This window comes from Mobula birostris, chromosome 21, assembly GCF_030028105.1.
Source record: "Mobula birostris isolate sMobBir1 chromosome 21, sMobBir1.hap1, whole genome shotgun sequence".
Classification (NCBI taxonomy): Eukaryota; Metazoa; Chordata; class Chondrichthyes; order Myliobatiformes; family Myliobatidae; genus Mobula; species Mobula birostris.
In genome coordinates, this window is record NC_092390.1 from 24,690,036 (window position 1) to 24,705,202 (window position 15,167).

At 42.2% G+C, this 15,167-nt stretch overlaps 1 protein-coding gene across 1 annotated transcript in view; it reads right to left on the minus strand.

The window, feature by feature from the left end:
- Positions 1-14,723, minus strand: part of reep3b (receptor accessory protein 3b) — a 60,992-nt gene extending 46,269 nt beyond the window's left edge. Inside the window, exon 1 of the mRNA XM_072239185.1 lies at positions 14,527-14,723. Within this exon, the coding sequence (XP_072095286.1) occupies positions 14,527-14,558 (32 nt within the window). The 5' untranslated portion in view covers positions 14,559-14,723. The remainder of the gene's footprint in view (positions 1-14,526) is intronic.
- Positions 14,724-15,167: the final 444 nt, after the last annotated feature.

Here is a 15,167-nt window from a genome sequence, read left to right on the forward strand (position 1 = left end):
TGCCAGTTAGTCTGATCTCAGTGGCTAGGAAGATGTTGCAGTCTATCGTTAAGGATGTGGTTTCAGGGTACTTGGAGGAACATGATAAAACAGGATTAAGTCAACATGGTTTCCTGAAGGGAAACTCTTGCCTGACAAATCTGTCAGAATTCTTTGAAGAAATAACAAGCAGGATGGACAAGGGAGAATTGTGTGCCTGTCTTTGTTTCGTGGCTGCCCGTTAGGAGACAAATTTCAAGGTTGTATAATGTATACATACTTTGATAATGAATGTACTATGAACTCAATCGATATTTAAAATCCATTAAAAAATGGCAATGTCCACATTTATGAATGTGGACATTCATAAACTAAATTATTTACAGTACCCCAGTGTTGGCCATGCACATGACAAGAGTACAAGCACAATATCTATTATACTGTAACTGCAGAAAGAGTAATGACAGAAAACAACAGCTTCTGATCGACTCAAATATAGCTCTAACTAAAAATAATACAAGTCTGAAGAATTTTGTGGTTGCAATATGAAACAATCTTGCACTGCTTTACCATGATTTCTAATTGTTGACACAGGATGCAATTGGACAAGGTAGGGTAGAAGAGCCAGTTCTGAGGATGAATGTGTCAAAAGTTACAAAAGGATTTTTTTTTAAAGTTTGCAAATAATTGGCAAGTGAGACTCAATACACACATATATAAAACAGGCACTTTATGTTATGCTGATTAGCCAGGCCAAGAAAAAAAATCAAACAAACACTAGAGATCCCTAATGAGAAAGAAATCAAAATTAAGGAAGTTATGCTAAATCTGTATCCAAAAATCAGTTGTGCCATACTTCAGTACAATTACAATTCTATTTCTTTTTTCTTAATCACATACAACAATGAAGAGCTCCCTGGAAGTGTGGAGGCAGGTGAAAATAGTAGTGAAAAGGCATTTAGTGTACTTGCCAGCATAGGCCACAGCATTGAGTACAAAAGTTCAGCTGTCATGTTGCAGTTGTACAAAACATTAATCAGACTGCACTTATGTACAGATCCAGTCACCACACTGCAGGAAGGACATGGTAACAAGAGTAGAGAAATTCAGCAGGATATTGCACACAATGTGTGGGCTACAGTTGCAAGGAGAGATTGATATGCTGGGTTTATTCTAGGTGTTCTTGTACATCAGTCACTGAAAGCAAGTATGTAAGTACAGCAGGCTGTGAAGAAAGCTAATGGCATGCTGGCCTTCATAACAAGGGGAATTGAGTATAAGAGCAAAGAGGTCCGTCTGCAGCTGTACAGGGCCCTGGTGAGACCACACCTGGAGTACTGTGCGCAGTTTTGGTCTCCAAATTTGAGGAAGGACATTCTTGCTATTGAGGGAGTGCAGCGTAGGTTCACAAGGTTAATTCCCGGGATAGCGGGACTGTCATATGTCGAAAGATTGGAGCAACTGGACTTGTATACTCTGGAATTTAGAAGGCTGAGAGGGGATCTTATTGAAACATATAAGATTATTAAGGGATTGGACACGCTGGAGGCAGGAAGCATGTTCCCGCTGATGGGTGAGTCCAGAGCCGGAGGCCACAGTTTAAGAATAAGGGGTAGGCCATTTAGAACGGAGTTGAGGAAAAACTTTTTCACCCAGAGAGTGGTGGATGTATGGAATGCTCTGCCCCAGAAGGCAGTGGAGGCCAAGTCTCTGGATGCTTTCAAGAAAGAGATAGATAGAGCTCTTAAAGATAGCAGAATCAAAGGTTATGGGGATAAGGCAGGAACTGGATACTGATTGTGGATGATCAGCCATGATCACAGTGAATAGCGGTGCTGGCTCAAAGGGCCGAAAGGCCTACTCCTGCACCTATTGTCTATTCTCACTGGAATATTGGAGGCCGACAGGGGCCATATAGAGGTTTACAAAAATGAAGGCATATATAGTCAACCTTTATCGCGAGTGCAGGAGAGTCTAGAATTAGAGGGCTTAGCTTTAAGGGGAGATAGAAGAACTTCACAGGAAACCCAAGGGGTAGGTTTTGCACAGAGCATGTAATAGATAATTGGAATGAACTGACACAAGAAGCAGATACAGTTAGTTTTTAGAAAGGATTGAACAGGTAATAGATAGGGAAGCAACAGAAGAACACACACCTACAGCAGGCCAATAGAATTAGTGGAGATGGGCAACATGATCAGTATGGGTGAAGTGAGCCAGAAGGGCCTTTTTCTCTGCTGTACCTCTTTCTATGAATAGCACAATCGAGAAGCTGGACAAGCATGCAGTGGGGTGGTGGTGGTGGACTACAATTGTATATTCAATAAGGAAAGACGGGAGAACAGCAAGAAGAACATAGCTGCCAGCATGGAAGGGTGGCTAAATGGTTGGTTTCTGTACCATATATTCTGTGATTGTTCTCTACCAACATCCTTAGGTTTTTCTAAACGGCTGTATTTGAATGTGGGAGTTCTTACAGCAGAGAATCTGCTATTCACCAAGATGACCATTATAGTCATGAACACCATCATGCATCTTGAAAATCTCAATATCAGGATCCTGATTGTGCAGAGGTTTGTTGTGCAATCTTAGATCAATCACAGGCTAATTCAAGGACAGTTATTTCAATGTAGTTAAGGAGTCTCTGCTCCATTAAATCATCAATACAAGCCAGATCACAAAATCATAACCAAAGGAATGAAGCAAGAAATTCAGAATTTCTTAACATTTGTTTCGAACCAAAACTAATTTAGAAATAAATGGAGAGAATCCACTAATAAGTGTTAAACAGCCGTGTGAACAGGGATAAAAGGAGACAAATGGACAAAAAGTTTTTAGAGAGTTGACCCATGAGCAATCTTTCATGCTTCAAATCGGAGAACTTGATTATCGGAGTGCCAGCACGGACTCAAAAGACAAAAAATTTCAGCCGATGATTTATTTTTAATAATGCGGCAACAGAGGAGGGCAATGAAAGGAATGCACTAAATGTTGTGACCAGACAAGTGACATGCTAAGTTTAGAGAAGTATGAAGTGATTCAACTATGTGGTGAAACTCCTGGAGATCAAGGACAACTTGCTTCCGCACCAGTTCTGTGGGGTTTGGGGCAACTGACAAGGGCATTGTGGGATATGCAAGCTTTGCTACAGGCAAGGCCAACAATGTTTGATGCATGTAGTGTGATAGGAAATGAACCCTTCTGCAATTTATGCATTTTTGATCCTAGGCTAAATTCTCGAATGTTCCTTCTTCATTTTGAGCAATCGCAGACGAGGTTTTCTCAAGGGTTGGTGGGTATATTATACTTTTACCAAGGAATCATTGATATTTTCCCATCTACACAGGAAACTCTTGCTGACTGAGCTTGGAAACTGTCATTTCAGATATCTGGTATCAGAAGCACGAACCGTATCATTAGAAATGACTGAGGATAATGAGAGCCTTAATGCTGAGATGTTGGCCTGGGAGAAGCTGCAATAAAGTTTATTTACTCTGCCAGTGTATTGAAATGATTTGCATAAGGTGCTTTAATGCTTTGATGTGTCCACTGCATATAGCTCATGTCTCAAAAGCATTCAAGAGGACAGTTACATTCCTGTCCAAGACTGTGGCTTCTGTGCCAGTTCTGAGATCTAGATCAACAAACAGTAGCTAGCCCAGGCAGCTAAAGGAAGCACAGGTTATTTAAAGGTGATAGTAAATTTCATCTTAAACCTCTTGCCTTCACTCACATAGGAAGCAGAACCATAGGAAGCAATTTCCATTTCCAGCCAAGACAGTAATGACCAAGTGGCATTCAAAAAAGACAGACCTAGTTGTTTACATGCATAAATCTTTCTATGGTGCAGGACATGTTAAGTAGTTAAGATGTTTGGGATTCTAGCTTTCAGAAACAGAAAGGCAAAGTGTAAAAGCAGGCAGGCTACATTATACAATTCTGAAAGCTGTGAAGTGTTTTTTTAAAAAGAGGATGTAGAAATGCTAAAATGATTGCAGGGAAGAGAGATTTTACAAGGACAAACTGGAGTGGTTCTCATTGGAGAAAATAATGCTTTAAAATGGATTTTTGAAGGAGGAATACAAGATCATAACAGGTTTAGATGGGTTTAACAAAAAGCTGTTCCCATTAGCAATTGGTTGAAGAACCAAGAGACAAAAAAGAACTTAACAGCAAAAAAGAACTGGGGAAGGCTTGAAGAAAATTACTTTCCATGCCTAGTCCGTATACAATCCTATAATACGCTACCGACAACATGATAGCAACCGATTCATTTAGAATTTTCAGAAATGAAATAGATAAGTTTCAGGAAAAAATGTACAGGAGTGAGACTGAATGATGAGCAGAATGGAACAAATGGGCTCCTTCTGTGATTCTCTGAGTGTACAATTCTTTAACTGTTAGAAAGTATAAGGACATTATGAGAATTGAACTTCAGTTTATTCCTTAATTTAACAACCAACTGATATTCATTCTTTATGACCAAATAAGTAGCTGCCAAGGCTGGCATTGAGAACAGAGGAAAAAATACAAGGAAGATAAGTAGTGAAAATAGACTACTGTATTTTGCCAAAGACTGAGATGATTTTATAAACTGATAATATGGTTCATCTGATCAATTGAGTAGACAGCAAATATTTTAGTTATGCTTCCTATCTTTTCTGCTTTAGTAAGTTTTGCTTCCCTTCTAATGCTTCTCCAATTCCCCTTCAGAAAGTTATAACTGCAATTCATCGTAAGCCAATGTGTGAACAAAATGTTAACACTTTCTTTTATTGTAATGACCTCAAATTTATGATAGTAGTTACACAACAATTAAATACTTGCTGAGCAAATTCCATCTGCTTCAGTAGAACAAATGAAAGCTGATTCAGTTCAATATTTGGACAATATTTTCAGCCAACTGAATTCAGAATCAGGCTTATTGTCACTGTCTAATGTGAAATTGTCTTTGCAGTAGTAATATAGTGCAAAAACAAAAAAAAATACTATAAATTGTACAATAAATAGTGGAAAAACAGGAATGACGATGGGGAGTTCACAGATCTTTGAGAAACCTGATTGCAGAGCGGAAAAAGCTGTTTCTGAATCATTGAGTGTGGGTCCTGTAACTTCTCCCTGATGGAAGTAACAGTAAGAGGGCACAATCTGGATTCTGAGGGTCCTTAATGATTAATCCTTCAAGAGGACCACAACCTTGTTGTAGAATTTGGAGGCTCGCAAGTCTCAATGACCCAGAGAGCTATGCTGGCTAAAGAATTGTAGTAAAAAGTGGAAATTATTGATAAAAGAATGGAAATGTAGAGCCTATACTAAATGAAATGGTACCTTACTGGCCAGCTGGAGGAATAATGCATGTGATAAAGGGATAGAGGTACTTACAGCAGAAGGGACTCCCAAGAGTTGGGAGACACTGCAGATGGAGTGCTAATGGGCAGAAGGGAAAAGTAAGAGAACAAGATACAAAGAACACAGGCAAAAGCAGATATGAACAAACAGGAAGGTTTAAAATCTAGGGCCAAGATCTAGCGCGAAGATCTAGGGCCAATACAGGATCCTGTTTAAGGACAGTGACCACAATGAGGATTGGGCTCCCACCTTATCAGAGGCCGAGTGCACCCAGTGCTTCCGAACCCCAATCCTCCCAGTACTCAGATACGATGGCTGCTCAGGTAAAACAGCAGCGGCAGGGGAGGGAAGGCTCCCTATACCCTGAGATCCAGAAAGGGGAAGGGATTATTCCAAGACAGGGAGGGAAGAATCCAATAAAACCCCAGAGTTAAGGGCTCCACAGAGACAACTGCCTACCCAAATGCTGCCCAGTCCACAAGCAGCTGAGGAGGGACAGCCCTCAGTAAATCTTGTATGCACACTGGAAGCCTCATCTCACTGGAGATGGTAACAATCATGAATCAGACCCCCAATAGAAAAGAAAAACCAGTACAGTTTGCTTAGTATGTCCACAGTACTATACAAATGTATAATGCGACCCCACAAGATTTATTTGGTCTTTGCTGCATGATTCTCTCATCTGATGAGGGGCAGAAATAGAAGGCAGAATTAAGATACCAAACCAATCAGGAGTTACAGGCGGGAATTGATAACGAGAATGAACAGATAGACCGGATTATTCAAGCCTTGGAGAGGGCTCTCCAACAACCTGTAAATATAACTAAAGTACTTGAATGCAAACCTAAGCCTGGGAAATCGGGACCAGACTATTAGGAGCGATTTATGGCCTGCTACGGCACTTTCGCAGGAGACCAAGCCTTTACTAATGGGAATCCGTCCCCCCAGTTTAATGCCCTACTGCTCAAGTACTTACCAACTAAGTTAGCCAACAGGATTAAAACTAATAATATGGATTGGCCTGACATTGACCGAAATCGAATGTGACAAGCTTTGATATATTACTGGGACCCAGCTTTCGAATCCCGATCAACCCCGAAGGGAACTAACATTAAAGGTGAATAGGTTCAGCAGGAAGAAGGATGCTCCCTACCGGGAGTACCACCCCTCAGGAAGAGCGCAATGTAATATTGCAAGATGCTGCAATTCTAATTCCGTTTATGATGGTATAGGAAAAGGGATACCGACTATCAGACGCTACAATCACTCTGGACTCAAAGGCATGGAATGTACGTATTCACGTACCCAGCCACTGCAAGTGGAATTCCAAGGGACCCAGTGTGAGGTTTCATTTACAGTCACTATCAGTCTGGGGAGTAAATGTATAATCTAGCAGAGTGAGACTTGCTCTGTCGGCTGGAAGTCCAGATTCTATGCACGGACAAGGGTATCACCCTGGGACTTGCAAGCAACCGACACCCCCACCCCAGTGGTGGGCACTTAATTTAGACTCCACTACATTTGAACCCCCTCTGCCAGAGGCAGACCCTCATGTGACTCTGCGCTATGATCGTACAGGGTGCTCAACTGAGGAAAATGAGTATTATGCACCCCTCGAGGGACAGAAGTTCCCAGTCACAGTGATTGGAGAGGTTAAAGGAAGAGAGGGCACTGCATTACTGGCCGAAGTTCTGGATTTCCTTTGGCGACAGACAGGACTGGTGGTTCCCCATACCACTGTTAGGCTTTGCCCTGGGTTCAGGCCAAAGAGCCTGGGTTCCTTGCCTACACCCTGACGAAACAAACCTCCAGCACCAAGGGAGACTTGGCCGCGGGCCAACTCCGATACTGGAAGGAGTCAAAGGTGAAGATGGGACATCTGGTAAGACACTCTTTTCATACTGACTGAACCCAAGACGTTGTACCCCATCTCTGGGCAATTTGAGGGCATGAAGTCGGTTGCACCAACTGCACCCCACCCCCCCACCCCCAGTCCAGATCACCGTGAAAGAAAGACAGACTCTCCCATCCCTTCTGCAATAGCCCCTCAACCCTGAGGCAACGTTTTATATGGATGGAAGCTCTTTTGTGGATCCAGCAGGAAAACGATGTTCTGGCTATGCAATAAGTGACGACAGTGAAGTAATTGAGCAAGTCTCCTTTGCAGCAGCTGTCTCCGCCCAAAAAGCTGAGCTACTTGCTCTGACTCATGCCTGTATCCTAGCAACACACTACTCAGTTCTGATTTTGAAGAATCCACCACAAAACCAATTCTTTGTAGAAGACCTTAAAAAAAAACAAAGTCATAAATGAAGATGACTTTGAAAAGGGAGCCCACAACTATTTGGAACAAAATAAAAAGGGCCTGAATGAGGGCTTCAGTGGAGGAGCCAAAAGTACAAGCCTAAGCTGGAATTCTCTTTGATTAACGTTTCGAATTTTAAAATGAAAAAGCCTGTGGAAAAGAAATCTCAAACAGATTAAAGTGCGGACTTTTACATAGACTCCCGTTATGCCCTGACTACGGAACTTCAGGGATTCCTGACTTCCTCTGCCCCCCCCCCCCATTAGTAACGCTACCTTTGTAAACAACTTACTCAACGCTCTACAGCGACCTAGAGTTTTGGCTATTATTAGATGTGCAGCCCGTACTGGGGAATCTAATGAGATATTTAAGGGTAATGCTCGGGCTGGTACAGCAGCAAAACAGACAGCCTTGGACCCCACACTTTTAGTCCCCTCAGAAGCCCAACAAGTTCTTATTAGACAAAACCTAAGGACATGTATGCCAGATATGGGGGAAAATACGTAGAATTCCAGGTGGACGCCCCAAAGGACAGCACAAACTACGGTCCCAAATGGGTTGCCACCTTGAACCTCAGACCAATTTATGGGTGACCCCCGCAGGACAGGTTTGTGTTCCCTCTGTGTTCTTATCGATCTTGATAGATTATGTAAATAATTGTACATACTTGGGCAAGGAGGGAATGGTTAATATCTTGGTGGCAGTTGGGCCCTGATTTCTAGCAAGTAGTTGAAAACCGAGCCACAGCATGTAGAAAAAAAAACGAATGCTGGAAAGGGAATGCCTTGCCTGGTGGACCTTTTTCTTGTTTACAACTTGATTTTATTGAACTACCTAGAGTACATTGTTGTAAATATTGCTTGGTAATAGTAGATATATTTAGCAGAAAGATAGAGGCTATACCCACTACTGATAATGGGGAGGGAACGTCGACTTAGACCATGAGAGGCCTGCGTCAGGCATTTTCATGCCTTACAAGGCGCAGATTGGAAGTCTGTGTGGGGCGCCACGCCTCACACAGACACTACAGCAATGTGTGGTTAAGTGCCTTGCTCAAGGACACAAACACGCTGCCACAGTTGAGGCTCGAACTACCGACCTTCAGATCGCTAGATGAACGCCTTAACCACTTGGCCACGTGCCCAAACACTACTGATAATACTGTTGTAAAAATATTAAGAGAAGTGATTCCCTGTTATGGATTACCTGAACCAATAAGCTCAGTCAATGGACCTTATTTTAATGCTAAGATAAATGAGAAAATCTGTAAAGAATTGGCAATAAAACAGCAATTTCACTGTGCCCACCATCCAAGAGCAGCTGGTATAGTGGAACGAGCAAATGGAACCTTAAGGAATAAGCTAACTAAACTTATGCAAGAAACTGGGCTAACCTGGCTTAAGGTTTTACCTCTGGCCTTGTTCCACATGAGACTCACACCCCCAGTTAAAAAGCGGTTATCCCCCACCGAGATTATCTACAGGAGGCCCAGGCGAGCCCCATGGCAGACGGAACTGGCCCAACCTCCCCTTCCTGAAAGGATGGACATGCATACCTTAGGGGACGAGATGGGAAAATATTTATGCAAGTTAACTAAAACTATCCAAAGCTTGCATTCACAGGTACGACAGGCCAATCGAGAGGACGACACCCAGCCTAAGGGTGACTACCTCACCATTGAGCCTGGAGATTTTGTCCTGATTAAGAATTGGGATTGTAAGAATTTGGATCTGAGGCGGAAAGGACCATACCAAGTGCTACTGACAACACCTACTGCAGTGAAGATGGAAGGGCAGCTCCAGTGGATACATCGAACAGATTGTAAACACGTTACTGGCAGAACTGATAAGGACTGAAAAATGTATTGGTTAATGATGATTTTAATGACCCTAAGGGGACCTGCCCCTGTTTCGGGAGGCTCCCAAGTTAACACTTTTCTGTCCCTCCTATGCTAAGCAAGTAGAACAGGGAGTATGTTGGGTATGTTTTGTATCATGTTGTAGAAGCAACAATCTGTTCTGAAAAGTTATCATGTAATGATAAAAAGGAGGGGATAAAGTTTAAGGGACTGGGGGATTCTCAGATTCCTGTAAACAATGGATTAAGTACTGACTATGTCTGTGACTGCAGTGTGTTTGAATAATGTCTCACAGCTGCTTTCTCTGGAGTGAGATAAGGGTTAAAGTTCACCCAGATCCACATAAGATGTCTTCTGGCTTTTCACACCTTTTTGATTTTGACAAAAAGCAGTACCTGATAGAAGTAAGACAGATCATTCCTTTCTTAATTAAAACATAAATTTGACGGATGTTCTCATCTTTGTAATTAAGCTGTAGCTCCAACAAACCAGGTAGGATATTCCTTTCTTTAATTAAGGTGGCTGGAATGGTTATCAAACTGATTGTTCTTTGTATCAATAGTCCATTGACTTGGCTAAAATGCTTATCAAATTGTTCTTTTGTATCGGTGGCCTTATAACTTCGAACAATTCTGGCATCAGGCAGTGAACTTGTTGAACCGCCGGGGAAGTGAGAACGTTTCTCTCCCTGATGTCAGGTCCAAGTTTACTCACTGGCTGAGCTCGAAGAAATAAACTGGTTAAAAGATAAGTAACGATCTTTTTATACTGTCATTATTTGATCCAGTAAATTTACGTTTACAGGAATGCCTTGCTAACAATGTCCATGCAACATTATTCCAATGAAACACAAACCTTTGACAAAGTGCAGACCAGTGGATTTGGTTATTAGAAGAATACTAAGTACAATGATTAAGCAGAACAGAATGTACCATCCTTGAAATGACACGCAGTAGCTGTACATGTGTATAAAAGAGTTACTATGCTGTCTTTTTTCCAAAGCCATCACCAGCTCTTGTGCAGTGCCCATCTTCCCTTGCTGCAATAAAATAAACCTGCTTATGATTGATCCAATCTGAATTAATTGTTACAAGACGTTGCAAAAAGGTGCTCATCATACATCTATAGAAAGTTGCAAGAATCTTTGGTGACATACCAAGTTTCCTCAAACTCCTAGGTAGAGCCAGTGGTATGCCTTCTTTATGACTGTATCATTGTGTTGGGCCCAGGACAGATCCGCCGATTTTAACACCAAGGCACCTAAAGCTGCTCACCATTTTTCATTGTTGACCCATCAAACTTTTGACTTATTCTTTCCCTTCTCCTAATCATCTTCAAACTGAACTTTGAACTTGATGATTCTGTCAGTTTCCATCACAAGGATCAACTTCCATCTCCAAAACAACACATTGACACCTCTGGGAACTCAAGACCCTGCAGATGTGGGAATCTGGAACAAAAACAAATTGCTGAAGGGACTCAGTGGGTCAGGCAAAAGGAACGGGGGAGTTTTGGGTCAATACTGAAAGTATACAGGGGACATAAACACTAGTAAGGAGTGAGGGTGGAGGGTGAGACTGGGGCTGACAGGTGATGTGTGGGACCAGGTGTGGAGGAAGATGGGCAGATGAAGTTCAAAGTAAATTTATATCTAAGCACGTACGTCACCATGTACTATCATTAGACGCATTTTTGTGGGCATTCACAGTAAATACAAAGAAACACAATAGAATGAAAAACTGTGCACAAGGACAATGAATGTGCAAAATCAACGAATTGTGCAAATACAAAAAGAAAAATAATAACAATAATGAATACTGAAAACTCAAGTTGTAGAGCCCTTGAAACTGAGTACACTGGCTGTGGAATCAGTTCAGTGTTGGTGTGAGTGAAGTTATCCACTCTGGTTCAAGAGTCTGATGGTTGGGGGTAACAATTCATCCAGAACCTGGCGGTACGAGTTCTGAGGCTCCTATATTTTCTTCTTGATGGCAGCAGCAAGAAGAGAGCATGGTCTAGATGGCAGAGTTAAATGACATTGGCTCATGAGTAATAGGTAGAGAAAATGGGAGCAGATGGAGGAAGGGACAGAGGCTGGGAGATGATAAAGGAACACACAAAAGGCTGCAGATACTGAAATATGTGAAGTAAACAAGGTGATAGTGGGAGCCAAATAAATGATAGGAGACCCCTAGATATAGTACGGAAGTGTAAGGCAAATACAACCAGTTGGGCAGGGGGTACTAGAATGGAGTGTGGATGATGGGAGAGGCGTGGGTAAGAAAGAGAAAGAAAGGAGTGCACCTGACTCCTCCTCTGGTTCTCCCCATTACCTGCAAGCCTCTCCTCACCACCCCCTCTCAACTCTATACTGGCTATATTCCCACTACACTCAGTCTCGACGTAGGGTCTAGATCCGAAATATCGACTATCCCTTCACCTCCACAGATGCTGTCTGACCCAATCTCCCCCAGCTGTTCGTTTTTTGCTCCATACTCCCACCTCTACCCGACCCAACCACAACCAATGTCTTGGGACACATCGGGACTAATACTCTTTGGCCCAATCAAGCAGCTGCACCAATTAGCTGAAGTTTCATGGAAAAAGTTAAAAAGATATGCATTTTTAATAAAGGGAAATTAAACGAAATACATTACAAACTAGAACTCTGCCAATACTACTACAGTACTTAAAATTGTATTAATTCCTAATAGATATCAACAAAGGAATTCATCCAGTGTACACTTCTTGAACACAAATATACACAACTGAGTATTTAAAATCTGTTCACTCTAAGTACAGCGTAGGTCTAACAGATGCAGAAGTGCATGCGATTGATGCTAGTTAGAAACTGTTCGGCAGTAGTCTCCTGCTCCAATTTAGCAGCATAGTAGCGCAAATAAACAAAATAAATATGGGTTAAATTTCTTGCTTAGCTTGTTTTAAAAAAAAGTTGTCCCCAAAAAAATCTGGCTGCCCCGATTAACCACAATCCACCATAATTTCAATACCCTCACATACAGCCTCACAAATGATTAATATTTACAGTAATCCTTCCCAATTATCTGCTATAGCTGTGCCATTTATTATACTCCATATGTTCTAAAATATAATAAAGCTGCAGATGTTAACAGGAATGTTAATACCCTTATTCTGAACATAAAGGTCTTTGAAGTACCTCACTTTGAAATAAAAATGCAAAGTTATTTAATTCACAAGGTATACAAAACAAAGAGGGGTATTGATAGGGTAAATGCAAGCTGGCTTTTTCCATGGAGGTTGGGTGAGACTAGAACTGGAGATCAAGGGTTAAGGGTGAAAGGCGAAATGTTTAGGGGAATATAAGGAGGAATTTCTTCACTCAGAGGGTAGTGAGAATGCGGAACATGGTGGATGCAGGATAAATTTTAAAATGTTAAGAGAAAATTAGGCAGGGTATGGAGAAGGCAGGCTATGGTTCAGGAACAGGTCCATAGGACTAGGCAGATGAATAGTTCAGCACAGACTAGAAGAGCCTATGATTCTATAACTCTAACCTATCATAACCAGTGAAGCATGCATATTTAAAAATGCTTAATGGACAAACAGAGAACCAAGCTGGGACCTTGAAGGAGTGTGATGATTGCACCACACATATAAATCAAGAAAAGTCACACACGAAGAGCATTGCAAGATTGATTCAAGAGAAAAAGTAGCCCGAGATCACATTTTTGAAGTTAGATAATTAAACAAGTTGAACCTAATCAGAATCACCAGCAAGTAGTGAAATTTGTTAACTTAACAGCAGCAGTACAATGCAATACGTAATATAGAATGAAAAAACAAATAAGTATACATATTAAATGGTTATTTTTTTAAAAAGTGTAAAACAGAAATAATAAATTAAAAAGTGAGGTAATGTTCAATGTCCCTTTAGGAATCGGATGGCAGAGGGGAAGAAGCTGTTCCTGAATCACTGAGAGTGTGCCTTCAGGCTTCTGTACCCCCTTCCTGATGGTAAGTGAGAAAAGGGCATGCCCTGGGAGGGGGGGGGGTCCTTAACAATAGACACCACCTTTCTGAGGCACCGCTCCTTGAAGATGTCTTGGATACTAGAGGCAAGTACCCATGAGCTGACTAATTTTACAACTTTCTGTAGCTTCTTGATCCACCCAATCAGGATTTCGTAATTCACTACTAAATTCGGTGAGTAATTAAGTACTATAACATTCAAAGTTTTCTTGAAATATAAACATTTCTAGTTAAAGGTCATCTGCCTGAAAGGTTAATTTTCTTTCCCTCTCTGCAGACTCTGCTTGGCATGATCAATATCGCCAGTATTTTAAGATTCACGCTTCTCAAAGCTCCTTCGTATGTCAGTTCACTTGGCAATCTACCTATACAGCAATTATTTACATTCAACTGTCCAACAATCCCAACCCAGTTGTTACAATTGACGTTAATTTTTTTAAAGATATATAATGGATTTTCAACAAAAAGCTCTTTTGAGGGGTGTATTGCTCTAAAGTCATGTGTCTTCCTACAAGATTAAATAGTTCTAGTATGAACAGCTATTACTTTCTCCTTTTGGTCATACCATGAACCACCCCGTCGGCATCTACGGGTTTACTGTATAAGGACTGAAAGGGTGAAGGAACTATCTCCACATTCAACCACAGCATCCAGGACAGACAGATTTTGATACACATGTACTAACACGTTAGCATCGTTCTCCCGTCATGTACTTGGGGTGGGGTGGGGAAAAGGTGCGGTGGAGGTGGGGAGGGGCAGAGATGTGGTGGAGGGTGGGAGGTGTGGTGGAGGGTGGTGGGGTGGAGGGGCAGAGGTGCGGTGGAGAGTGGGGGGGGGGAAGGAAGGAAAGAGAAATGTTTTCAGATAAGTGGTAAACATCGCCGATTCATGTTCTATAACCGGAGAGCCCACTATCGCCGTTGACGCAGTTTGCCGAGATGGTTCGTTACTTTGGGTGGAGGCGTTAAAGGTTAATGGGTCCTGGAGGCCCAAGGGCCTCCCGGCCTCCCATATTCCCACTTACACCACAGTCCTCGAGATGATCCACGACACCATCGTTTTCTTGGGCCACGTCGCCGGTCGAGGCTCGGGCGCGATTAAACGCAGCGAAAGTTGTGCCGTCCCACCAGGCACCGTCGGCCCCACTCTTCCACACGCTTTATCCCCGAAACTTCCTTCTCTGCCAAAGTCCCAACCGCTCCTCAACCACCCGGCAACGCCTTCCCCTTGCCCCGATCCCATTAGCTGACTTGAATATCGCTCGGTTTGTGATTGGTCGCCACGTCTGTCAATCGGAAAATTAAACCCCCCCCACTCCCTCACCACCTAATGTTTAGTCTGCGGTCGCTGGGTCAAACAGGTTTCGTCGAACAATTTTGTTGTCAATGTCAAAGCTCTGTTGGAAATTGGGTACGGTCAGTAACTACAACAGTGTGGCGCAGAAATTCTAAAGAACGAGACCGATTAGAACATTTCACAAACAAGAGAAAATCTGCAGATGCTGGAAATCCAAGCAACACGCGCACAAAATGCTGGAGGAACTCAACAGGCCAGGCAGCATCTATGGAATAAAAGAGTACAGTAGATGTTTCGGGCAGAGACCCTTCGGCAGGACTGAACTAACATTTCAATCCACCTAAATAACAGGCTGATTTTACCTCAGAA